General features: G+C 44.8%; 2 protein-coding genes across 8 annotated transcripts in view; one reads left to right on the top strand and one right to left on the bottom strand.

Annotated features, from left to right (window-relative positions):
• Positions 1 to 1971: 1971 nt before the first annotated feature.
• Positions 1972 to 21803, bottom strand: ARV1 (ARV1 homolog, fatty acid homeostasis modulator). 2 transcript variants are annotated; one of them, XM_057736454.1, is made up of 6 exons: positions 21552 to 21803; positions 13531 to 13650; positions 11542 to 11695; positions 6100 to 6324; positions 4919 to 5102; positions 1972 to 2449 (listed from the first exon to the last, which is right to left on the bottom strand). In XM_057736454.1, exons 1-5 carry the CDS (start codon positions 21759 to 21761, stop codon positions 4960 to 4962), a joined length of 852 nt encoding a protein of 283 aa, XP_057592437.1. In that variant the 5' UTR covers positions 21762 to 21803; the 3' UTR covers positions 1972 to 2449; positions 4919 to 4959. The 2 variants fall into 2 exon arrangements, with proteins under 2 accessions (XP_057592437.1, XP_057592436.1); XM_057736453.1 differs by having other exon boundaries at positions 4956 to 5102.
• Positions 21804 to 21956: 153 nt separating this feature from the next.
• TTC13 (tetratricopeptide repeat domain 13) overlaps positions 21957 to 25324 on the top strand; it is a 67650-nt gene continuing 64282 nt past the window's right edge. For 4 of the 6 annotated variants that reach the window (XM_057735115.1, XM_057735114.1, XM_057735113.1 and 1 more), the window contains exon 1: positions 21958 to 22314. In XM_057735115.1, the coding sequence (XP_057591098.1) occupies positions 22044 to 22314 (271 nt within the window). In that variant the 5' untranslated portion in view covers positions 21958 to 22043. Of the gene's footprint in view, positions 22315 to 25324 lie in introns of all 6 variants that reach the window. The other 2 variants (XR_009053732.1, XM_057735116.1) reach the window with 2 other exon arrangements.

The following is a 25324-nucleotide window of genomic DNA, read 5'->3' as shown; positions in this document are numbered from 1 at the left end:
TAGGGGAGAGGGATGGCTTGGGTGCATATGCTTTTTCAATAAAAGTGTGGATATCTAAAAGTAATTCAACTTTTATACCTTCAAGAAAGTTTTCATATAAATACCTTTTTTTGTTGTTGTTAGACAATGTTTCAATGACTAGGGGAGAGGGATGGCTTGGAAAACATAGACACCATTCTAAAGCACCAAGCACTACCACTACCTCACTCTCCCAGCATAACTGAAAATTCCGCCATCTCAGGAAGCACAAGGCAAAATTTTACAACTGTGAAATCTAGGTGGCAGCTAGATGTGTTTTCACTGTACATTTCTTTCAACTTTTTGTATCCTTGAAGTTTTTCATAAAACGTTGATAAAGTAGGGCCACTGATAGCACAGAGATAAGATGAACTCCTGGGCTGGGCGGTGGGGCGTGGGAGAACTAGTTACTCTCAAAGTGACTTGGAAGGCAGCCTCTCTGCCTTCTTCCTGGAGTCTTGCCCTGTCTTTTCTCACTCCAACAAGTGATAAATACGCTGAGTGGTGTCTAAGATCAAAGCTTATCAGGGTTTCCCTTGCAGTCCCTACCATACATCCTGCAGCACGTACCTACCTACTGCTCCTGGACATCTCACTGGCACCCAGGAAAGGGGTTTCTTTTCTCCCTTCCTCCCTCCTTTCCTTGTATTGGGTCTTAGTTGTGGAGAGTGGGGGCTACTCTTTGTTGTGGTGCACGGGCTTCTCACTGCAGTGGCTTCTCTTGTTGCAGAGCGTGGGCTTTAGGCACGCAGGCTTCAGTAGTTGTGGAGCTCGGGCTCAGTAGTTGTGGTGCACAGGCTTAGTTGCTCTGCAGCATGTGGGATCTTCCCGGACAAGGGGTCAAACCTGTGTCCCCTGCATTGGCAGGCTGATTCTTAACCACTGCGCCACCAGGGAAGTCCCAGGAAAGAGGTTTCTAACATTTGTTTTGTTTTTAAAGATTAACAAATACCTTTATGGTGATCAAGACAGACCAGGGATGTGTTGAGTATGAATTTATAAATGGGTGATGTGTGTCTCTTTATCTGAGTCAAAGATTTGAAAAGCTGTGATCAGTGTATTTTTCTGTTTTTTTTGGTCATTTTTTCCCCTCATCTTTGTTTTTCAATTGATTTTTTCCCTGTGGTCGTAGGCCTTCGCACCAGGTTTTCTCCCTCCCTCCTTAACATTTACAGGCTCCATCTGGTAGCCAATAGTCCTCTCCATCCTATGGCCATTCTGTGATGTTATCCCAGTTGGATTGTCCTGTTTTTTACTTTGGATTCTTCTTTTTAACTATCTGTGTTGGTTTCATCGTCCTTGGGATGAGTTACAACTCACGAGGCCCTTCACTAATAATCCAACCTTTACATGTCTTCCTAGTAGCCTTTGTAAAACTCCAGCTGCCCACACTCCACCCAGCTGGACTGTTCGCTTCCAGCCCCTGCCCGTGCACGTTGGGCACTCCGCTCTCTAGGAATCTGCGTGTGTTGTTATCCTCTCTACCAGGGGTATTGGAACATTCCTCTCCTCCCCCCTCCCCTTGGAAGACCTCTCGTCTTCTAAGACCGGAACAGGTGTTCCTGCTCTGCCTTTCCCAAGCACAATACACTCACTCCTTTATAACACTTACGACACTGTGCTGCAATTACCGACTCCTGTTTCTAAATCCATCACTACTCAGTGAATGTCCAGAGGGCCATGTCTTTTTTACCACTGTATTCATAGTGTCTGACCCGAATAGAGTAAGTGCTCAGTAAACATCTGTTGAACGAATATGTCAATAATGAATGAATGAATGAAGCGGGGAGAGAGAAAAGGAGAGAGGTAATACTTCTTTATTGAATAACAGCTCTATATAATTCACTCTTGTTAAGTGTACAGTTCAGTTGTTTTCAGTTATTTTTGAGTCAGCTGATTTTTAAAGAGTAACAGTTACAGCAGAAGATACTGACTTAAAACTTCACAAAAGCTGTTTATTGTGACTTCACTGAGAGAAGTTTCTCTTGTAAGAACACAAAATATTATTTTAACCATTAACATTTAAATTAAAAAGATATAAATATGTCAAAGGAATGAACAAAGATCTTTTCTTGTGCGTGACTCATGAATTCACATTCCTTTGATTCAAATGCCTGCCTGAACCATCTATAATGCATACATTTCACTTGTTGCATACATTAGTTCCTGCAGCAACATTCCTTGTGTCTGTGTGAGTGTGTCTGTGTGTGTCTGTGTGTGTCTGTACGTGGTTTATAGTTGTTTCCTACATGTAGGGGGTGGGGTGGTAAGGTTAGGAGTTCCCAGTGCCATCACCGTTGCTTTCTTTTTCAGGAAGTGTATCCACATCTTTGCTTCATTTTACACAACAATAACGAGAAGCTTGGTTTGTATTTTATGTCTTCTATTTTACGGATGCAGCTGGTCATGCCACACAGAGTAAAAAATGCAACTGTGGATAATAAAAGAAGTATTTAGAGTGGCACCTTCTGTTGAAAATCAAATCAACAAACACTTATGAGCTCAGGCCCTGTACTATGGGAGACACAGAGTCACCTCAGGCATGGTCTCCCCTGGCAACAAACCAGGTTGGGGAACTCAGACATAAACATATGGCATTTTAATATGAGACATAAAAAGGTATAAAACATGAGATAACGTAAAGGCGGAAACTGGTTTTCAAACGGCTGTTAAAGACAGGTGACCTTCTCCTAAGCAGAAGTTTTAACGGACAGCTTGACAAGCAGAAGCAGTAAGAGAAGGAGGGGCGAGGTGTCCAGCACTGGGATGCTCTCAGGAGCTCCAGGAGCGCGCCCGTGCTGGTGCTGTGCTGGGCACTGGGGCGATCCGTGGAAGGAGTGAACACGACAGAAGAATTTGGGGAACGTCTTCGTTCCGCAGAGAAGCGAAGGTGACTGGAGCTGGGCAGAAGAGCGGAGGAGAAGAGGCCCCTCTAGGCCCTGGGAGAGCGTGACATATTTGGGGATGAGGAGAGTGTCGTAGAGAACGTGGGTAGGAGCAGGCCTGCAGAGGAGAAATTGGTACTGAATGAAAAAGTGTTCCTCAGGAAGAGACTAGAAACTCCTGTCCACAAGGAGAAATGATGAAAAACTCAGAGAGACACCAGAAGTGGTGCTTTGTGAAGATGGGCTGAAGGTGGGTGAGAAGGGTGTCACACACTTTGAAGCAGGAGACGATGAGGGTTGAGCTGGGGTCTGAATAATAAGATGAAAAGCTATCAGGAGGGTTCTGGGATTTTCTGGGGGGTGGGGTGGGATACTGAGTTTAATTTTAGAGGGAACGGCCAGGCTGTACTGGCATGATCTTGGAGGCAGCAGGAGGGCATGAGTGACCTGGCAGAGGGGGAGGGCTGGAAGTATCAGATCTGGAAAGATCTGGAAGCAACCTGCACTAGGACATGGGTCAATGCATGCTGCTGCCAAAGCCAAGGACCTGCCCAGCAAGAGAGAAAAGCGGAGGAAGGGCTGAGGGCGGAGACCAGGGACAGACAGGGAAGTCGGTGACGGAAAGGGCATAGGTGGTCTGTTTCACAAGCCAGCAGCTTCCAGAGCAGAGCGGGCAGGAGAAGGACCCTGACGGAGCTGGCAGCTGGCTGCCTTCTGATTTCAGCAGCACCAACTTGGGAGTCTGGAGAGAAAGTATGTTTTACAGAGAGGAAAGGCAGTGAAGAAACAGGCTCAGAGCGGCTGCTCTCAAATGAAGAGCTGCACAGGTATGTTGACAGTGGGGAAGGAGCCACCGCAGAGGAGGGAGGATGAAGAGGGAGTAATGTCTGAGGTACCAGGGGAGGAAGAGGATGAGTGGAGCATGAAAGGAGGGAGGGATGCTGAGGTACCAGGAAAGGCAGAGAAGGCTCAGAGCTGCGGCTGTGGGATAAGGCGGGCGTGCCCGAGAGGTGCTTCGGCTTAACCCGCCTGCTCCCTCCTGCCCTGTGCCTTCCTCACTGCCTGCCCCACCCTCAAGTCTGCCCCGGATCCTGCCTCGTAGTACAGACTGGGTGACCACAGGCAGGAGGACACCTGCAGGCTGGAATCCGCCGTAGGGAGGAAGCTGAGCACAAGTCCGAGACAGGAGGGAGGGAAGAAGGAAAGATGCCCAAACAAATTCTGAAACGGAGAAGGAAACTATAAAAGAGTTTGCAAGTCTCGATTCTCAGCAAAGGGAGAGCAGACACTGAAAGGGAGAGCAGACACTGGAGTAAGGCGCACGGGGAAGACTTCAGAACAACTGCTCTAAGGCGTGTGTGTGTGTGCGCGCGCGTGCGTGCGTGCGTGTGTGCATGTGCGCGTGCGTGCATGTGCGCGTGTGTGCGTGCGTGTGTGTGTGTGTGTGTGTGTGTGTGTGTGTGTCGGGTCCCTAGGGGTGACCTCAAGACAGGAGCAACCATGCAGGCTTCACAGAGAAAACAAGTGGTGGACTCACCTCAGGAGCTCTAATGGGGATGTTGATAGAAGGGGAGGAAGCTGGCTGATTTCAAGGGACTAATGGAGGATAAGACAACAGCTGCCTATAGGTTCCAGGCATGGCTAAAAGAGAGGTAAGGCAGGTCAGAAGTAGAGGGAAGTGAGAGGTTTAGGAAAGAGAGGTAAAGAAGGCAGAAAAGGCAGGGGTGGGGCGGGGGGAAGGAGAAGAATGGTTGGAAAGGGTGGGAGACGGTGGGACAGACTTCAGAGTCTGAGGTCTTAGGAGGAGTGCGTTGGAGAGGAGGTGTTACAGAACTGTGAGGACAGGGCCCCAAAGCAACAAAAGCATAGCTACTGATGTCACTGTGGATGACAAAAGAACTAGAGTGCAGGACCCTGAAGACCCCGAGGGAGACGGAGGCAACCTCAAGGCACCCAGGTGCTAGGGGGCTGGTTATGAATTCTGCAATGACATCTGCCTGATTTGTGGAGGTCACCTGTCTGCATGCGGGAGCACTGAGAGATGCTCTGTACCTCTTCAGAAGTCTTGAGATTTATAGATGGCACAGTTGCTTCCAACAGCCCATTCCATCCTCTGGAAGAGGTAGACCATGGCACTTTCCACCAGTAGGCCGCTCAGGATGGCCAAAAAGGAGAGCTTGCGGTTGACGTTCAGCGTCACTGAAGAAGAAAAGGCAACTGATAACTTCTTCAGAGTTTAATTAAATGATATTGGCATGTAAATTATGTGGTAGTGTGAATGGAATTGTTCTGTAAAGGTGTTTTTAGAAAATCTCTATCTGTTCTTATTAATCTATGCTGTTACTTTTCTATTTGCAAACCTTGAGAGAACCAAAGCATCTGCTTATAACAAAAACACTAAGCTTCTCCTGCTCGCATCAAGACACAGAGTCCCGTGAATATTAAACAGGAAAATGAAAAATAGATTCTAAGGTTATAAAGAGAATAGCAGGAGAAAATTGATACTCTTGGTTTTATATTTTACAAGATGATAAACATTATAAGAAATATCAGATAACAGGTTCATTTAAAATAGCACTTCTCACAATGTATGGGAAAGATGAAGGCACACAGAGCTGCTCATCCTTTCCTTGATACAGTAAGAACTGTCCTGAGCTAGGAGGCAGGCTGGCATCCTAGCCTGGCTTGACAACTGCCCAGCCATGGAACTCTGGACAAGTCACCGCGAGCTCATTCATAAAGTGGCGGTAATAATGGCTGCCCTACTGACCCCGCAGGATAGATATAATGTATAAAGAAGGCTTTTGAAAACTAAAAAGTAACATGCGGTTAAACTGAATAAATCCTGAACATGTGCTATGTACAAGGCACCATAGAAATGTTAGGTGTCATTATTCTATGAAGAATTCCAGTGTTTAACAGGTTATATAAAGACTACTCTATAGAAACAAGCCTTTAAGCTTTTAGATGGGTTGAAAGCTGAGAAAACAGAATAAGACATAAACATACCTTATGGAGCAACTAAGCCCGTGAGCCACTACTACTGAGCTTGTGTGCCACAACTACTGAAGCCCACATACCTAAAGCCCATAAGATAAGAGAAGTCACTGTAATAAGAAGCCCATGCACTGCAACAAAGACCCAACACAGCCATAAATAAATAAATAAATAAATAAGTTAAAAGACATAAATGTACCTCTAATTGCCTGAAAATTTGACGTAAGGACAAATACTTTAATGAGTCTGAGGCACAGGGGTGTGTAGTCATGTTCCCAAATGACAGCTGGAATCAGCAAGAGTTTCCCGTAGCTAGATAACAGCAGTGCTTTCAGCAGCAAAGAGAAGTTGAGTCTTCTTTTTGTTGTTATGGGCCGCTCTACCCACAGGAAAGTAAAAATGCCAGTAAAATAAGCAGTCTGTTCTGAGGAGGAAGTGGAAAAGAAAGATATGAATGTCCCAATCCAAACCAGAGCCCCCTAAAAACAAGCCACAATTCCAAAATACAGCCTATCGGCTGACCACAAAAAATGCTTTATCAAGATCAAATTTTCTTTCTTTTCTTCCCCCTTTCTTCCTCTTCTTCTCCTTCTTTTTTTTTTTTTTTTTAAATAAATCCCTGTCTTCTGTGTCGAATCCTGCTGGTATGATTTCAGAAACATATTTCAACAATTCTTTCATGAAGTACTTCGTCATCCTCTGAAGAAAAAGTAATTCCATGAGAACGGTAATCACCAACTTTCCAAAGTTCCTTTTAGGAAGTAAGGTTGTTTAAACATCTTTACTCCTAGAGATCTCCACAGAAAGGATAGTCAGGAGAATGGACACCTTTAAATCTGAAAGATGGGGATCCATCCTAAGAATTACACGTGACTATTTTTCATTGTTCACTCTTCTACTCTTTATTGAGTGCCTTAATTAGCCATAGATCTTGAATACTTTGTTACCTAAATTTAATACTCCCTTTATTCATTTTAACAAACTTTTGGAGTGTAATTCCATATCCTTCCAGAAAGTATTCAGAGACAGAATCCAGACTAGAAGAAGCAATAGTTCCCCTGGTGTCCCACAATCAGAATAGAGCACAGTCTGTTCTGTTCCCATCAACTAGGAATGTAATGTTTCTTTTAACTGCATTATTCTTTTTATTAAGATTGTCAGTGCTCTGATTACCCAGCTGTATATATTTTGAATGGTCTGTCCCTATGTCTGTTTTCTCCTATAAGCTATGTTATTTAGGTTTCTGCGGGATTGGGTTTTTCTGGAACACAAGCATCATATTATAGGAGAAACAACTCTATTCTTTCCAAAATGTTTTATAACTGAATCTAGCCAAAGTAAAGAGTTTCCAAATACAGGTGATTAGGATCAATAAACGTAACTTAGGATGGTTAGCCCACATGAAATCTGATATATTCTTCAGGAGAGACACAGTCTCCCTTCAGAATGACTGAAGGGCTTGTCAACTGCAAGGATCTCTTCAAACAGGTAGATCATACAGTCTTGGTTTTGGACTAATAATAATAATAATAGTAAAGAATTCCCTAACAACAGGAACCATCTAACAATGGTGGGTTGTCTCCTGTCACTGCAGATACTCAAACTATCTTGCAGGAAACTAGAGAGAAGGGTTATCTTGCACTGGACAGAAAGGTAGACTAGATCAACCTCCACACCTTTCTAGCTTAGGACATGGAAGACTTAGGGAACTGCACCTGCCCTTGGGCTCAGCACAGGCTTTCACAGGCAGATGTTAGGGAGCCCCTAGTCCTTAAGGCTTTCATGATCAGGTGGGATCAGCAGAAGTGGCGGTGGAGAAAGAACTGCGGTGGAGAAAATGCGAGATAGGGTGCCAGGAGAACGTTCCCTGGCTCTGCGCTGACAGTAACCTGAGGGGGACCTTTGGGAAAACCAACAGCCTTTCCTGTTCCTGTGAAGCACAACTGTGGGTAGGGAAGAAGCCCCAGTCTACCCACTGAGGAGGATGGTTGTGAAAACTGAGTTGATAATACTGTGAAAACAGTGTTTAAATTATAAAACGCTGTATTTGTGTAAAATATTCTTAATAAGCTGTTTTAGGGATTTGAACCCTAACTAGGGATTAGATTAAGACACATAAAAAAGTTAAGTAACAGTGGAAAAAAATTTCTGATCCCATGTCAAACTAGCCACTACAGACTTAGTGCTACAGAAATTCCCAACTATTTGAAAATGAGCTTGGTTTGTTTCTTAGAAATTATGGACATAAAGCAGTTTATCTATAGCAATTCTAAGAGGCTTTGCTTTAAAGCTTAAAATTATATTAGGTTCTAGTTCTTGGTTTAGGTGATGTGTTCAAGAATGTTTTTAATACTGTGTACATTTGGAAATTCTCAGCATATAGATGAATTTTAAAACCACTGGGACTGGATCAAAGGGCCAAGGGAGTAAGGGCAGATAGAGAAGAAAAAGGGACAAAAGAAGACACACAGTCCAGAAATATGACACTGGAGTGGACTGCAGACTTAACATTACTAAAAAATATTTCAGTATATTGAAAAGACTGTAGAAGCAGAAAAGCATGGAAACCAGTAAGTAATAAAATAATCACAGAAATTAATTCAACGCAATTCTGACCTAAGTCATGAATTCAAATTCTGAAGAAAAGCAATTTCAGAACCTGAAGAATTTTAGGGAGTAGCCCCTTCCCTGCATGCAGTCAAATAAACAAGTTTCTCCTGGTAAATATACTGCATTAGTACAATGCAATTAGTATAAGACACTGAATAATGTCTGGCAGTTATCAATCTGTTTTAATAAAGATGAGATTCAGGTAATCTTCAAATTGGATAATCAGAACTTAAATTGAAGAATTTTACCAAAAATATTGTGTCTCAAAATATTTTATGAAACACTCTGATCTGATAAGCATGATTATTTCCATGCCATATGTGTGGTAACAAATAAAAAGTAAGAAGGCAGGTAATTTAGACAAACTCACCTAGTAGATTAGTGGTACAGCTGAAAATTCAGTCTCAAGTCCTCTAACTAGCTCCTCTAACCAATGATTAAGACCATGCACCTCAATTTTAAAATCAAAATGTTAGGTCAATGACAGATAGGATCAAGATGGCGGAGTAGGAGGACGTGTGCTCACTGCCTCTTGCAGGAGCACCGGAGTTACAACTGACTGCTGAACAATCATTGACAGAGGGACACCGGAACTCACCAAAACAGACACCCCACATCCAGAGACAAAGGAGAAGCCACAATGAGATGGCAGGAGGGGTGTAATCGCGTTAAAATAAAATCCTATAAATGCTGGATGGGCGACTCACAAGCTGGAGAACAGTTATACCGCAGAAGTCCACCCACTAAAGTGAGGGTTCTCAGCCCCACATCAGGCTCCCCAACCTGGGAGTCCAGCAACGGGAGGAAGAATCCCCAGAGAATCAGACTTTGAAAGCCAGAGGGATTTGATTGCAGGACCTCCACAGGACTGGGGGAAACAGAGACTCCACTCTTGGAGGGCACACAAAAAAGTGTGCTCACCAGGACCCAGGGGGAAGGAGCAGTGACCCCATAGGAGACTGAACAGACCTACCTGCTGGTGTTGGGGGGTTGCCTGCAGAGGTGGGAGGGAGGCTGTGGCTCACCGAGGAGACAGGGGCACTGGCAGCAGGGGTTCTGGGAAGAGCTCATTGGCGTGAACCCTCCCAGAGTCTGCCTTTAGCCCCACCAAAGAGCCTGTGGGCTCCAGTGCTAGGTGGCCTCAGGCCAAACGACCAACAGGGTGGGAACACAGCCCCACCCACTGGCAGACAAGCAGATTAAAGTTTTACTGAGCTCTGCCCACCAAATTGGATTAAAGTCTTACTGAGCTCTGTCCACCCAGCCCTACCGACCATCAATCCCTCTCATCAGGAAGCACCCATGAGCCTCCTAGATAGCTTCCTCCACAAGAGGGCAGACAGCAGTATCAAGCAGTGTCAGCAGTATTTCGTCTTGTGGAACTGAAAACCACAGCCACAGAAAGAGAGAAAATGAAAAAGCAGAGGACTTTGTACCAGAGGAAGGGACAGGATAAAACCCCAGAAAAACAATTAAATGAAGAGGAGATAGGCACCCTTCCAGAAAAAGAATTCAGAATCATGATGGTGAAGATGATCCAGGACTTTGAAAAAAGACTGGAGGCAAAGATCGAAAACTTTACCAAAGACCTAGAAGAATTAAAGAACAAACAAACAGAGATATGCAACACAATAACAGAAATGAAAAATACACTAGAAGGAACCAATAGCAGATTAACTGAGGCAGAAGGGCGAATAAGTGACCTGGAAGACAGAATGGTGATAATCACTGATGTGGAAAAGAATAAAGAAAAAAGAATGAAAAGAACTGAAGACAGCCTAAGAGACCTCCAGGACAATATTAAATGCACCAACATTCGCATTATAGGGGTCCCAGAAGGAGAAGAGAGAGAGAAAGGACCTGAGAAAATATTGGAAGAGATTATAGTCGAAAACTTCCCTAACATGGGAAAGGAAATAGCTACCCAAGTCCAGGAAGCGCAGAGAGTCCCAGGCAGGATAAACCCAAGGAGAAACACGCCAAGACATACAGTAGTCAAACTGACAAAAATTAAAGACAGAGAAAAGTTATTGAAAGCAACAAGGGAAAAACAACAAATAACATACAAGGGAACTCCCATAAGGGTAACAGCTGACTTCTTAGCAGAAACTCTGCAAGCCAGAAGGGAGTGGCATGATATATTTCAAGTGATGAAAGGGAAGAACCTACAACCAAGAATACTCTACCCAGCAAGGATCTCATGCAGATTCGATGGAGAAATCAAAAGCTTTCCAGACAAGCAACAGCTAAGAGAATTCAGCACCACCAAACCAGCCCTACAACAAATGCTAAAGGAAATTCTCTAAGCGGGAAACATAAGAGAAGAAAAGGACCTACAAAAACAAAAACAAAACAATTAAGAAAATGGTAATAGGAACATACATATCGATAATTACCTTGAATGTAAATGGACTAAATGTACCAACCAAAAGACACAGACTGGCTGAATGGATACAAAAACAAGACCCATATATATGCTGTCTACAAGAGAACCACTTCAGACCTAGGGACACATACAGACGGAAAGTGAGGGGATGGAAAAAGATATTCCATGCAAATGGAAATCAAAAGAAAGCAGGAGTAGCAATACTCATATCAGATAAAACAGACTTTAAAATAAAAAATGTCACAAGAGACAAGAAAGGACATTACATAAAGATCGAGGGATCCATCCAAGAAGAGGAGATAACAATTATAAATATATATGCACCCAATATAGGAGCACCTCAATACATAAGGCAAATGCTAACAACTATGAAAGAGGAAACACAAGGCAGAAATAGACACACAGACGTAGAGAAGAAACATATGGACACCAAGTGGGGAAAGCAGGGAGGGTTGGGGGGGAATGAATTGGGAAATTGGGATATCAAATTGTCCACTCTAAATATATGCTGCTTATTGTCTGTAACTGTATCTCAATAAAAGTTCTGAAAACAAACAAACAAACAAAAACATTACATTAAATGTTTTTAAAGCTTAAAAAAAAATGTTAGGTCAACTAAGAATAGAAAGCATGGCTTCTTCCTACCTAGAGAAGCAATTGCAAACATTCTATAGAAATCCCACTCCTTAGCATATCTGATAAAGTCATCAGGAGCAATGCTTCGGCTGGAATCTTGCAGCTGCCACCACCTCAGGTATGCTTCGCAAAGTAAGCAGAATACGCAGAGTTTTCCGTGCATCTGGCAGTCAAAAAGACATTGCCATTCAATCAGGTAAAGAAGCAACTGTACATAACAGCAATAGGCACAGACAAAGCTAACGTCTGTGGTTTTTGAAGAATGTCCCATTTAGTAGCTTGTCAAGTTCACAACTGCCCAATTAAATGAGAACTGTATTCAGTCTGTCGCCAGCAGTTCTTAATCAGCAGTGTTCAGCGGATGCATCGCGTGGGGAGAGTTTTTGAAACACAAATGTCTGGGCCCCAGTTCTGATTCAGAATCTGTGGAAGTAAATCCTACGCATGTGTATTTTGAAACAGTTCCAGGCAGAGGGTGAGTTCTAATAAATAACAAGTTTCCCCTATTAAATACACTGCATTAGTACAATGCAATTAGCATAATATGTTGAATAATACACCCCTAGTTAGGAATCACTGCTCTAAACAGTAGCTCACCCTTCATGACATTTTCAACATTCGTCTGATACACAGAATCCACCAAGAATTTATGTGACTCAGGATGGGTGGAAGTCACAACAAGAGAACAGATTTAATCTGAGGATTTCATGATTCCTCATAAGAAACGGTTAGTCTGAACATGAATTTCTTAAAAAGTGCCCCTAGGTTGGATGCGTATAAGCTAAAATAGTGAAAGACCGCAATTAAAAGGTGGCAAATCAGCTGGAAGTTTTAAAGAGTCTGAAATTTTGGCAAAAACAGAAAATACCAGGCAACGAGAACTGGCTGGCTTTTTTCTATATATTTCTCCCACGGGTTGACATTTATCAGTATAAAGTGGGGAAGAGAAAGTGTGCGTGCAAACTCGATGTGGTCCAGGGACAAGTGTGGGTGTGAGCTTCTGAGGCTCCTCCAGTTGGCACTCCTGGCTGCACTTTGGAATCGCCTAGGGAGTTTTAAGAAGTACTGATGCCTGGATCCCATCCCCAAAGATTCTGACGTAACTGGTTCTGGGTGAGGCCTCGGCTTGGAAGAATTAACTGCCGTCCCCTCTCACTTCCCCAGGGGAGTCCAACGTATACCCAAGTTTGAGACTCGATTATATTACTAAGATAAACTACTGCCTGTGTTATTCAACCTGGAGGAGGCGGCACAGGGAAAATAAATTGCACTGTTACTGTCCTTGTTAGCCCCGCATTAGGGTTGCCAGATTTGCAAATCAACATACAGGACACAGTTAAATATGCATTTCAGATAAACAACAAATGCTTTTCTGGTGTACATATGTCCCATGCAATATTTAGGACATGTGCTAAAAATTATTTATTGTTTATCTGACTTCCAAGTTTAATTGGGTGTCCTGTATTTTATTTATCAATCCTAGCCAAACTATTAAAAGAGTTCACAAAATGCATGTTTTGAGAAAAAAAAAAAATCCAACTTCATGTATCAGGACTTTTCTGATTTTCCACTCATGTATTCCCTGAACACCAGAGTATAACATGCAATAAGTTATGTTTTTTAATATTTTTCTTTTAATGTTTGCTTACTTCTTTTAGGCATAATTCTCTCCCCACCAGGTTATATTTAATTTTATTCTGCTCAAAATTATTGATGTCTGTTTCAAAAGGTAACCTACTAAAAGGCAATCCAGATTATGGTTTGTCAACTTCCTGCCAGTGACCATGTGTTTAAATATACACTAAACATTGTACACCTTTTTAAAAAGCAGTGCCTGCTATTTCTAGAAATTTCCAGATATTGTTGAGAGAAAAGACCCACTCTTGTTAGAATTTCTTTCTTTAAATAATGTTCAATTCTGTTCAAAATTATTGATATTATTTTAAAATGCAAAATCGTCAAGTAAAATTAGAAAATAAAAAAATTATCATGACTTACGTTTATTTTGGTGTTGAAAAGAATATGCCTGTAGGCCTGCGCTTTGCATAAAATAGCATTAATCAAGATGATAACTGGATCATACTCAATGTATTTGTCTACAGGTTTCTGGCAGGATTTCTGAAATAATGCAAGATAATATTAGAACAAACGTATTCATACATTCTGAAATCTTCAAGGATTTCAAACCAGCAGAGTCTATTTTGGATTTGTATAGCAGTAAGGCTGTATCAGCATTTATTTAAATAAACTTCCCTTCAGAGACAAAATGTTCAGCTATATAAGAGCTGGTTTCAGAAATGCCTAAATATAATCTTCGTGGCTAAAAATATGAATCTTTTAATCACATATTTAAGAAGCTAAAAAGATATTTGATTTAAAGACTGATTTTAGGCAGGAACGTATCTCAGAAAATGCTGCTTTCAATTTGTAGGAATTGTTACAAAATGAATAAGTTTATAATGTACTTTCACGGCCTGTTGGCTAGATGGCTGGCCCTAACATTGTGGTTCTTGAAACGTGACTTGGAGAAAAGGTTTCAGAAAAGTAAGCCTGCACCCAGAGCTTCCGAGAGCTACAGGCGGGTAGGAATCCTGGGGTGGCACATACCAAGAGAAGCCCGTCTTCTTCCCCATTAAGGACATGGCAAGAAAATGGTCCTTCTCTGCTACAACAGACACTGGAGAATGCTAGCTGTATGTAAGGGACTGCTTTATGCTGCCTGGTTCTACATTGCCCAAATCAAGGCTCTCTGGGCTTTCAGCAATTCCTATTAAATGGCTTTTTTTCTTTTTTGTACACATGTGATTACAATGGTATGAAATCCTAATACTATTAGAACATATAATATGCAGGTATAGGAGAACAAGCTCATTAGAAATGCAACATTTGAAACAGTATTAGCTACAAAGTTGCATCAAGGCTACCACTCACTGCATAAACTAATGGCTACAATTCAAATACAAAACACTTTGAAACTTTGAGAGGATAAAATAGAAACAGAAGAAGTGATGGATGTGTGAACCTACTAGGATGGACTTTTAATTACATCCAAGTGCTAGAAGAAAAATAAAGTGCACTGAAGAATATTAACTCTGAACTCCCGATGTCATGAACACTTAGATTCAGTTCCAATTTAAAGTGTCTCCACTTCACTCATGTCATTATAAGAAGTGTGTATGTTTGTCTAATCATCAGGGGAAACAATGAAGGGAGAAGTGCTATTACCCCAAATTTAAATCTACCTAACAGATTTGAGGTGTAAGAGTTTAGGCTTTTTAGCTGATCAAAGAGTAAGTCAGTAACTAACTGGAAGCCACAGGGTCAGAAATTCTATATACATGACAGAGAGGTTCTCTAGATCCTCTCCCTGTGCTACTCACGTGGAGAACACTTCCTCTCTTTATACAAATAAGAATGGAAGACCAGAGATGCTACTTCATTTTAAAATGAAACCGCAGGGACTTCCCTGGTGGTCCGGTGGCTAAGAATCCATCTTGCAACGCAGGGAATGCCAGTTCGATCCCGGGTCAGGGAACTAAGATCCCACATGCCTCGGGGCAACTAAGCCTGTGCGCAGCAACTACTGAACCCGTGTGCTCTGGAGCCTGCACGCCACAACTAGAGAGAAGCCCACACACTGCAATGAAGAGCCCGCACACAGCAATGAAGAGCCCGCACACAGCAATGAAAGATCCCACGTGGCACAACTAAGACCCAATGCAGCCAATAAATAAATAAGCAAAAAATATTAAAAAAATAATAATTAAATAAAACTGCAGACTGGTCAAGGATTCTCTCTCTGGCCTTTAAAATCTCTCTAAAACCCACCTTCTGACAGCATCACAAGTGTAAGATGGGATTTGGACATTTTTTAGAAGGAGGTAGGCAGAAACCAGCAGCAGGAGACACAGCAGCATAGTTATTCCTTTTGCAATCACTTGTCTGACAATGTGTTTGGAGTGGCTATTACAGTGATAACAACAGCTCTCTTTACTTAGCCATTTCTATGCACCAGGCACTTCCATAGCGCTAGATACAGAAGCTCTATCCTCAAGAACCTTACAGTTTAGAAGGGGAAGTCAAATTAACATACTGCTATAAGTGCTGCAATGGAATGAGCACAGGGCGACATGAATCCAGACAGAAGAGGCAGCTGCTGGCATCATGTGACATGCTTTGTGCTATGCCCATCTTCCCTTCCAAGTGTGCTGAGTATTTTAGAAACACTGAGAGTTCATTAAAGTCTGCTGGTTCTCCCCTGATCAGTTCAGGCTGAATTTTTCTTCTGCTTCTGTTATTTGCTTCTCCCTTGAGTGCCTCCTTCACCTTGAATGTAATGAGTAAAACCACTGTGTGTGTGTACACACACACGAATGTGGTAAAACATCCTATTGGGAGACAGCTACATTTAGTAGATATGTTTTCTTATTCTGGCAAAATTGTTCCATTCTATATCATTTATTACTTAATACACACGTATCCTGAAAGAGAAAGTTATCCTCTAAGACAGGGGTCCGCAACAGGAGCTGCACAGCAGGAGGTGAGCCGTGTGCGAGTGAGCGAAGCTTCATCTGTGCTCACAGCCACTCCCCATCATTCGCATCACCGCCTGAGCTCCGCCTGCTGTGAGATCAGCAGCGGCATTAGTTCTCATAGGAGCACGAACCCTGCTGTGAAGTGCGCATGCGAAGGATCTGGGATGCCGGTCCTTATGAGAATCCAACGCCTGACGATCTGAGGTGGAGCTGAGACGCGGATGCTAGCGCTGGGGAGCGGCTGCAAAAGCAGATTAGCATTAGCAGAGAGATCGTAAGAAATCAGTTGCTTGCAAACTCATATCAAGACCCTATCAGTGAGTGGCAAGTGAAAACAAGCTCAGGGCTCCCACTGATTCTGCATTATGGTGAGTTGTATAATTATTTCATTATATATTACAATGTAATAATAATGGAAATAAAGTGCACAATAAATGTAATGCGCTTGAATCATCCGGAAACCATCTCCCCCCACCCCCAGTCCGTGGAAAAATTGCCTTCCACGAAACCAGTCCCTGGTACCAAAAAGGATGAGGACCACTGCTCTAAGAAATCCCTACATCACAGGGAGCCTGCACACCCTGGGAACGCAAATACTGCTTCCGCCAGCTCCGTTTTAACACGGATAAGGCTCACTTCCTGCTGCTATGTTCTCTAATTCTATAATGAATCACATTTCTTTCAGAATATAAATTGGTCATTTTTTTTTTCATGAATATTCTTGCTGCTTCTTCCATCGCATCATCTCCAGGACTATCCCCTTCCCCATTCATTCTCAAATCTATTTAATTTTAGCTCCACAATAAGCAAACACATATCGGATAGGTGGAACCTGTGAGGGCAGTGCTGTCTTATTCATCTTTGCACCCAGCACCCAAGGGTGAAAGCTGCATCCTGTTGTCCTGAACAGAACTAAAACCTGGGACAATCTCAAAGGAGTCTTGTTTTGTTTTGTTACCATGACAAATTTAGCTCATTACCATAATGGATTTATCTGAGAACTTAAAATAGGCCAGGCTCTACAGGATATTAAAAGTACAATATCTTTAACATAACTATAATAAATTGTGAAACGCTGAAGCAGAGAGAGTGACTAAAAGCGAGGGACGTGCTTCCACTAGAAGAAAATTAGAGAAACACAGAGGCAAGCCGGGAAGAATGCCAGGAGAAAAGCAAGAAGAGCAAAGGGAAGGGAGATGAGAATGAAAAACACTGGTAGGAGATCAGGCTGAGTATAGTGCTGACTCCAAATATAGCAGAGAAGAGACCAAAGTACGTGTAAGTTACCAGCTGTAACCGCTTAGGAACTTTGGATATTTTTTCACAACACATAGCCTGATGTCTAAAAACTTTTTACTTTTTAATCTCAGGACTTGGACAGCCTTTAAAAAATTACTTATTTATGGTTTACTTTTCAGAGTCTGGCATCAAATGAATGATTTTTCTGAGTAATCAGAGTACCAAGCATCAGCATGATGTACTCAGGGGTATTACACACTCTGTCTTGTTACCAAGAATCAGCAGAGTACCAAGCATCAGCATGATGTACCAAGCATCAGCATGGTGTACACAGGGGTATTACACATCCCTGCAGAGTACCAAGCATCAGCATGATGTATGCAGAGTACCAAGCATCAGCATGATGTATGCAGAGTACCAAGCATCAGCATGATGTATGCAGAGTACCAAGCATCAGCATGATGTATGCAGAGTACCAAGCATCAGCATGACGTATGCAGAGTACCAAGCATCAGCATGATGTATGCAGAGTACCAAGCATCAGCATGACGTATGCAGAGTACCAAGCATCAGCATGATGCAGAGTACCAAGCATCAGCATGGTGTACGCAGGGGTATTACACACCCCTGCAGAGTACCAAGCATCAGCATGATGTATGCAGAGTACCAAGCATCAGCATGATGTATGCAGGGGTATCACACACTCTGTCTCGTTAGGGAATGGCCGTGTACCATGTACCACCACTCAGTATTCCAACTCTTGCCGTAAAATCTGTCTGCTGGGTGAGAAAGTGCAACGTCAGGGGGATAAAGGTGGGGGAGGGTATAGCTGTTGACCTAAAAAGCTACCCAAGAATTATTCTGTCTTTGCATAAGTAAAGGTATAAAAATGCCAGCAACTGATGATTTGAAAAGGCATTTTGTTGTTGTTAGCCTAATGCCAATAATTTTTTAAAATACAGATTATTTTATATTCCTCATGACTGCTAACTAAAGTGCATCGGTGTTTACTAGCTCTTCTTTGGACCAACGATATTCACAGTTACGTGTTTGTCATGTTTCAGCTGGGCGATTTAACTGCACTAGTCCCAAGTTATTATATAACTTCCGTTCTTTCCCTTGTACCGGGATGGCCAAGGATATGACCATCTAAAAACCTAGAAACAGTTCATTCCTTCAACAGATATTTACTAAATACCTACGATATGTCAGACACCGTCCTGGGTGATCCAACTACATTAATGAATAAAACATACACGACTTCTGTCCTTGTGTGGCTTACTTTCCAGTGGGAGGAAACAGGCAATAAATAATAAGGTCGCTTATACACAATATTAGGAGATGACAGGTACTATGGAGAAAGGTAAGCAGGGAAGGGTGATAAGGTATACCAGCCTTGAAGGGGGGAATCATCATGTTTAACAGGTGCTCAGAGGAGGCCTCTCTGATAAGATACTCCAGAAAAGTCCTTGAAGAAGGTGAGGGAATGAGCCATGCAGATACCTGAGAGATGAGTGTTCCAGGAAGAGTGCAAAGTCTGAGGAGGGAAGTTGCCTGGTTTGTTCATAAAATACTAGGAGGCCAATGGGATTGTGGTCGCAAAAGGAGGGGGAGAGTGTAGCAGGAGACTACCTACATAGGGCCTTAAAGCCAGTGCAAGGATTTTGGCCTTAACTGTGAGTCAGATGGAAAATCAGTGGAAGGTTTGACCAAAGAAATGACATAATCTAACTTAATTTTAAAAGGATCAGTGTGGCTGCTGTGTGACGAGGTGCCAGGGTGACATAGGGAGGCCAGCTGGGAGTTGTGACAATGATCCAGGTGAGACACAAAGGCGGCATGGACCACAGTTGCAGCAGCAGAGGTGGCGAGACGCTGAGGATTCTGAACATACTGTGAAGAGAGCTAACAGGATCTGCTAAGCAACTGAATAAGGAATGTGAGAGAGAGAGAGGAATCAAGGGTGACTACAAGATTTTTTGGTCTTAGGAACTAAAATGATACAGTTGCCATTAACTGCTTGAAAGTTTGAGATGACTACTGAAGTCCAAGCGGAGAAGTCAAGTAGGTAGTTGGATATTTGAGATGGAGTTCAAGGGAGTTCAAGCTGGGGGTATAAATTTGGGAATTTTCAACATTTAGATGGGATCTAAAGCCATGAGCCAGGATGCGTTCTTCAAAGGAGAGCGTATAGACAGAAACAGGCCTAAGAACCAAGCCTCAGGGTACTTCATGGTTAAGAGTTAGGAGGGGAGGTGAGGCAGAACCAGAAAGGAGATTGAGAGGAAACAGCCAGGGAGGTAAGAAGGTATCTAGAAGAGTATGGTGTCCCGGCAAGTGAACATAGCATTTCCAGGAGGAGGAAGCAATGAGGTCACATGCTGCTGATAGTTAACTGCGAACGGACTAGCAGTGTGGAAGTCACTAGTGATCTTAACAAGACCGATTTCTAGGGGAGGGCAGGAGTGGGGCTGCGGTGGGGAAGAAAGTCTGTCCCAAGTAGATTCAAGAGAAAGTAGGAGGGACTTCCCTGGTGGCACAGTGGTTAAGAATCCACTTGCCAATGCACAGGACATGGGTTCGATCCCTGGTCCAGGAAGATCCCACATGCCGCGGAGCAACTAAGCCTGTGCGCCACAACTACTGAGCCTGCGCTCTAGAGCCCATGAGCTGACATGCTGAGGAGCACTAAGCCAGAGTGCCTAGAGCCCATGCTCTACAACAAGAAAAGCTGCTGCAATGAGAAGCCCGAGCAATGAAGAGGAGTACCCCGCTCGTCACAACTAGAGAAAGTCGGTGCACAGCAACAAAGACCCGATGCAACCAAAAATACCTACAAACATACATACATAAAAGAGAAAGTAGGAGAGGAAATAAAGATAGCAAGCATCTCTTAAAGGAGTTTTGCTGTCAAAGGGTGCAAGAAAAAAGAAAGAAAAAGAACAGGAGCTGAAGAAGGAAGTGGTGTCAAGCATTTTTTTTTTTTTTAATGGAAGAAATGGTAGTACTTATGTTAAAGAGAATGATCCGGCAGAGAGCAGAGGAGTGCTGCCACAGGGGTGTCTGTAAGTAAGTGGAAGAGGATAGTGCATGAGCAGAGGCATTGGCTTTAGACACGTTTACAAACAGTTCATTCCTTGTAAGAGGAGGGAAGACTGAGCAGATGAATTACAAATACTAGTACTGGGTTTATTTGGTTGCACAGTTTGTGGACTTTCTCCTCTTTGGGAAGCAGGAGAGGATTTCTGCAAAACTTGAGGAGAGAGAGGGTATTGTTCAGAAGAGTAGGAACATGAATGGACCAGTAAAGTGCACCATGAAGGCCAGATGGCATCAAGGCTTACCTGAGGTTAGTGGTCATGAATTTAAGGTGTTTTATCCCCAGCAAGGCTCAGCTGCAAGGGTGTACTGGACAGATCAGGCAATATATTGCAAGATATTGACACTTTACCAAGTGAGGGAAAGAATTTGAGAGACGAACAGGAAATTGAGAGTGCGAGCACCAGAGGGATTCTAATGGTTGACAAGAAACAGGTACACAGTCACACTGCCCACACCCTTGTAAATGACTAGGTGCCATGTTTTTGGAGTGAGGATTATCAGAAAATAATCAGGAGATCAGAAATGGGACAAAAACATATTGACTGCCTATAACGTGACAGATCTTTGCTAACAGCCTCCAAAGAACCTCCAGTTTTGTGGCTTTTAAATCATAAGATCATTCTCTATCAACAGACTACGAACCCCTTGAAAACAGAATTCTTACTTTCTCATTTTTGGGTTGTATATCACCAACGTCCAGCATAGTACTTTGTACATAATACTGCACATTCAAAAACTACAGTGGCTGAAACCTGAAAAAGCATTCTAGGAGAATTTATTAGGGGTTATGAAGTGTAAAGATGGTAACATCTGTCTATCAAAGGGAGAATAAGAATGCAATAGCTTTGGCGTAAGCCCAAACGTCAACCTAAGCCGATCTTTAAATTTCTCTGCGCAACACCTGCATCCATCTCCGTGCGAGGATTCGTGCCCCCGGATCAGCAAACGTGACCGGTATGAGAAAAGCGCTGTAGGGTATGGGTATTCATGCAGACGTTCAACGGAGCAGGAACGGTACTAGAGGACCCTGGAACTCGCTGATTTTTTATTTTTGTCAGCCTAAAAAGCTGCTAAAGACTCCATGGTCCCCAAATCTCGCTGCGCCATTTTTTCCCCAAGGACACCCCACACCTGACAACTCACACAGATGGTTATCTTCAGCACGCCGTGGCTATAGTCTCGGTACAACTCCTTGGCCTCTTGGTTGCATTCGATGCACCTGTACTGGCAGGAGGCCGAGGCAGCAGTAGTAGTAGGAGTCACTGCCAACCCATCCGTCTTCCCCTTTCCAGCTGTCACCCCTTCGGCGTCCCCCTTGCCAGGCCGAAGCCCACTCCGCCCACGCGTGCCCATTTCCGCGCAACTGCGGGCCAGAACTTCCGATTCAGTGGCGGGGAAGACGTCAGACGCCAGATCGGAAGCCTTGCGCCGCGCGGTGCTTTCTGGGACTCGCAGTCCGGCCGCGGAAAGGGGACTCTCAGGCTGGCTGAGCTGGGACTACAACTCCCAGTAGGCATTGCCACCCCGCCCTCCCCCCTCCCGCCCCCTTGCCGCGGCCCACCTGCCCGCCGCGGGTTAAGGCTTGGGAGGCCGCAGCAGGCGGCGAGGGCCGCCGCACATGCGCCTTGAGGGAAGATGGCACCTGCTGGCGGCTGCTGCGGCTGCGGCTGCGGCTGCTGGGGCGGCGCTGTGGCCGCCGCCCGGCGCGTCTTGGTGCTGCTGCTGCTGCTGGGGGTTCTGTCCTCCGGGCCGCGACCGGGCGCCCTAGCCACCGAGCACTACTCGCCGCTGTCCCTGCTCAAGCAGGAGCTGCAGCACCGGCAGCAGCAGGAGGCCCCGGCGGGCGGCGGCGGCTGCAGCCCGCAGTCCGGGGACTGGGGGGACCAGTACTCTGCCGAGTGCGGCGGTGAGTGGGCGGCGGCGGGCGGGCGGCGGCGTTGCTGCGGAGCGCCGGCGCGGCGGGTCGGTGGGGAGCAGCGGGCCCCGGGGCCGATGCATGGGCCGCCCGGGCCTCCCCGCCCCCGGCCGCGGCGTGTGCCCCTGCGGGAGCCGGCTGCGCCGAGTGTCACGCCGGGGGCCGCTTCCCGCCGCTCACACCCGCGCAGCTGCGCGCCCTCCTCCCGGGGCCGCCTCGGGGAGGGCGGTGGAGAGAGCTGACAGCATGCTCCCGAGCCCGGGACGGCCTCTCTGCCGCCCTGGCAACTTTGGGAAGGGTGGAGAAGGAGGTGGCGGGTGGCCCGGGGCAGCCCCAGCCCCTGCTCTGGCCCCCGCGGGGGCTCTGGGAGCGCGGGACGGACCCACGCACCGAGAGGACCGGACCCGCGCCCGAAGCGGGGATGTCTGGCCCATCGTAGGCCTGGAAATCAGGTTTCCTGACCCCCCAGTTGATGTTTGGTATTCAACATAGCCTCTAAAAATTGGGTGCCTGGGGAAAAATAGAAAAGGAGGGGACAAAAGGGTAAATTCATTTTATCTGTTCATTGACATCTTGCTTCCACTTGTTTAAGATTGACCTGTGATCTGTCAGGTGTCTCCCAGAGAGTAAAAAGGGCCCTGCGGACACCCAGTCTGTGTCTGTCAGAACTGTGTGTGTATTGGAACTGGGCCAGCTCATTCATTAAGATTGGGCGCTCTTGGCCTCTGTCTGATGTCACGGGCAGGTTCCTCGGGCAGGTTCCTCAGGCAGGCGCAAGGTACATATGTACATTTTTCGTTTTGAAGTTCTGTAGTGAGTCTTTTTACCCTTTAATCCCCTCCCTTCTCCTTTCCCTTTCCTCTTGCCCTGTGTGAGTTCCCTTAAGGCTTGCTTTTGAAACGTCCAGGTCTGCCTAACTAAGAACTGGCGGGTTGCTTTTATGGCCTGACAGCAGTCTAGCATTGTGTACCTGGGAAGACAATAAGTATTTTTTGGTTTAGATGAAATGCCGAGATTAGCACAGTCTGATTTCCTTTCAGCACAATCTGACTTCCTTGAGGAAGTCTGGCGTACCAAGGGCTATGTGACTTCTGTATTTTGAAGTAAGCGGTGGCTGGTAACAGCATAAAGGACCTGGCCAGCATTGCACAGTGGAAAGAGAATGGCTTTTAGCTCTGTCACTTTCTGTGACTCTGAGCAGGTTAGTTGCCTGTCTTTGCAAAATTGCCTCCTCTGTAAATTGAAGACGCTGTTCCCTAATTACAGGGTTTTATTTTCTTCACAAGGATGCTGTGAGGAAGATGAGAACTAGCGGTCGTACACATATGCAGTGTTTGCTGTATTCTAGGTGCTGTTGTAAGAGCTTTATGTAGGTTAGGCAATTCTCTTAGTCTGTCAGAACACTGGTAACTACATCATTGGATGGTAGCTCCTTTTCTCAGAGGAGAAATCTGAGGCACAGTGAAATCACTTTCTTGAGGGCCCACAGCAGGAAAGGGGGGAGCCCAGGTGGTCAGACTACAGACAAAATTTGTCTGAAACACTCAGTGGCTATAGTTAGGTAAACACAGCTGTGATATTTACAAGCATATAGTAGGTAGTATGTAAATCTTCCTTTCCTTTACCTCCTATATTCATGTGATGCTCGCTGGCTAAATGAGTCCCAGATTCTAGGCAATGAAAGATACAAATCAGTGTATATTATGAAATCAATTGATATTATTGATCTTTGTGGCTCATTTTGCTTTGTAGCATCAGGCCAATGGTTAAGGGTCCTCATTTGAGCCAACTCTGACTCGTATTATACTTTTTGCCCAAATAATAATATATGTAGGTGTTCAGAACTAGGGCGTTTGGAGGAATCCCATTCATCCTCCATTCCCTCACGTGTGGAGACCATTGTCTAATGTTCTCTGCTTCAGGGGATGAACACTGTATTATGAGGCTTTAAGCATAATGTATTTAAACAGTTCAATTTTCTCTTTACTTTCTCCATGTAGTACTTATTTTCTTAGTTTGGAATTAAAAATGTGCTATTGAAAATTGGTGACATGTCTTCCAGACAGCCTCCCCCAGGCTAGGACACGAACGTCCCAGGAGCTGCCGACAGGTGCTGAAGTGGCTTTGCTGCTGCTGCTGTCACCTCAGGAAATGATTCCCAGGGTCACCTGCTTATGCTGCTTGGGTCTCCAGGTGTTCCTCTTAGCTTTACTGGCCGCAGTATGTGACAAAAGCCATCACTTTTGCAGTAGAAACTCGCCCACGTGTCTCACATTTCTCCCTACTTATCCTAGACAACCAGGTAGAAGCAAGCGAAACCTGCCTCAGTCCCTCTCTATTGCAGAAAGAACAGGTGTAGCGACACATTCCAGATTTACAGTGAGCCAGACGGAAGCCTGAGGGGCTCGTGCTCTGCGCCCAGAGCCCCGCCATGTGCTCAGCACAGGGTCTAGCAAGTGCCAGACTCCGGACTAGTCAGCTATTCCGAATCAAGACCTGCCCTCACCAGTCATTAATCACGTCGCTGTCCCTGCTGGCCTGTCCAGCCCCAAGCCTCTGCACATCACGCCGGCCCCTGTTCAGAGGGCAGACACAGCCGCACAGCCACTCTTCAGAAGGCTTCCCACTGCTTTGGGATATCAGTGACTGAGCTGATGCCTGCATGGGTCCCCATCTGCACACCTTCAGATGAGCTGTGTGTGTGTGCTCTTAAGACAGAACCTCCAGTGATGGTTGGGCCGGAGAGAACGGCTGGTGGGAGCCGTGGGTCTGGACAGCGCAATGGCAGGGGCCGCAATCCAGGCCCCAGGGAGCAGCCTCAAGGGGCCCAGCTGCCCAGGCGACAAGCACAGATGAGCTCAGTTCCCGTCCCCCAGCCCCGCCGTCAACTGTTTCTCCTCTAGCACATTTTTACATTTTGCTTTTTATTTGAAAAGCATATGTAACCACAGACTTCTGATATTCTGTTTTCCTGTGGTGAAAACGATCTTATGCTTTGAAA

The sequence above is a fragment of the Hippopotamus amphibius genome, chromosome 5 (assembly GCF_030028045.1).
Source record: "Hippopotamus amphibius kiboko isolate mHipAmp2 chromosome 5, mHipAmp2.hap2, whole genome shotgun sequence".
NCBI classification, from domain to species: Eukaryota; Metazoa; Chordata; class Mammalia; order Artiodactyla; family Hippopotamidae; genus Hippopotamus; species Hippopotamus amphibius.
Note: the sequence above shows the minus strand (reverse complement) of the source record. Positions and strands in the feature narration are given on the sequence as shown.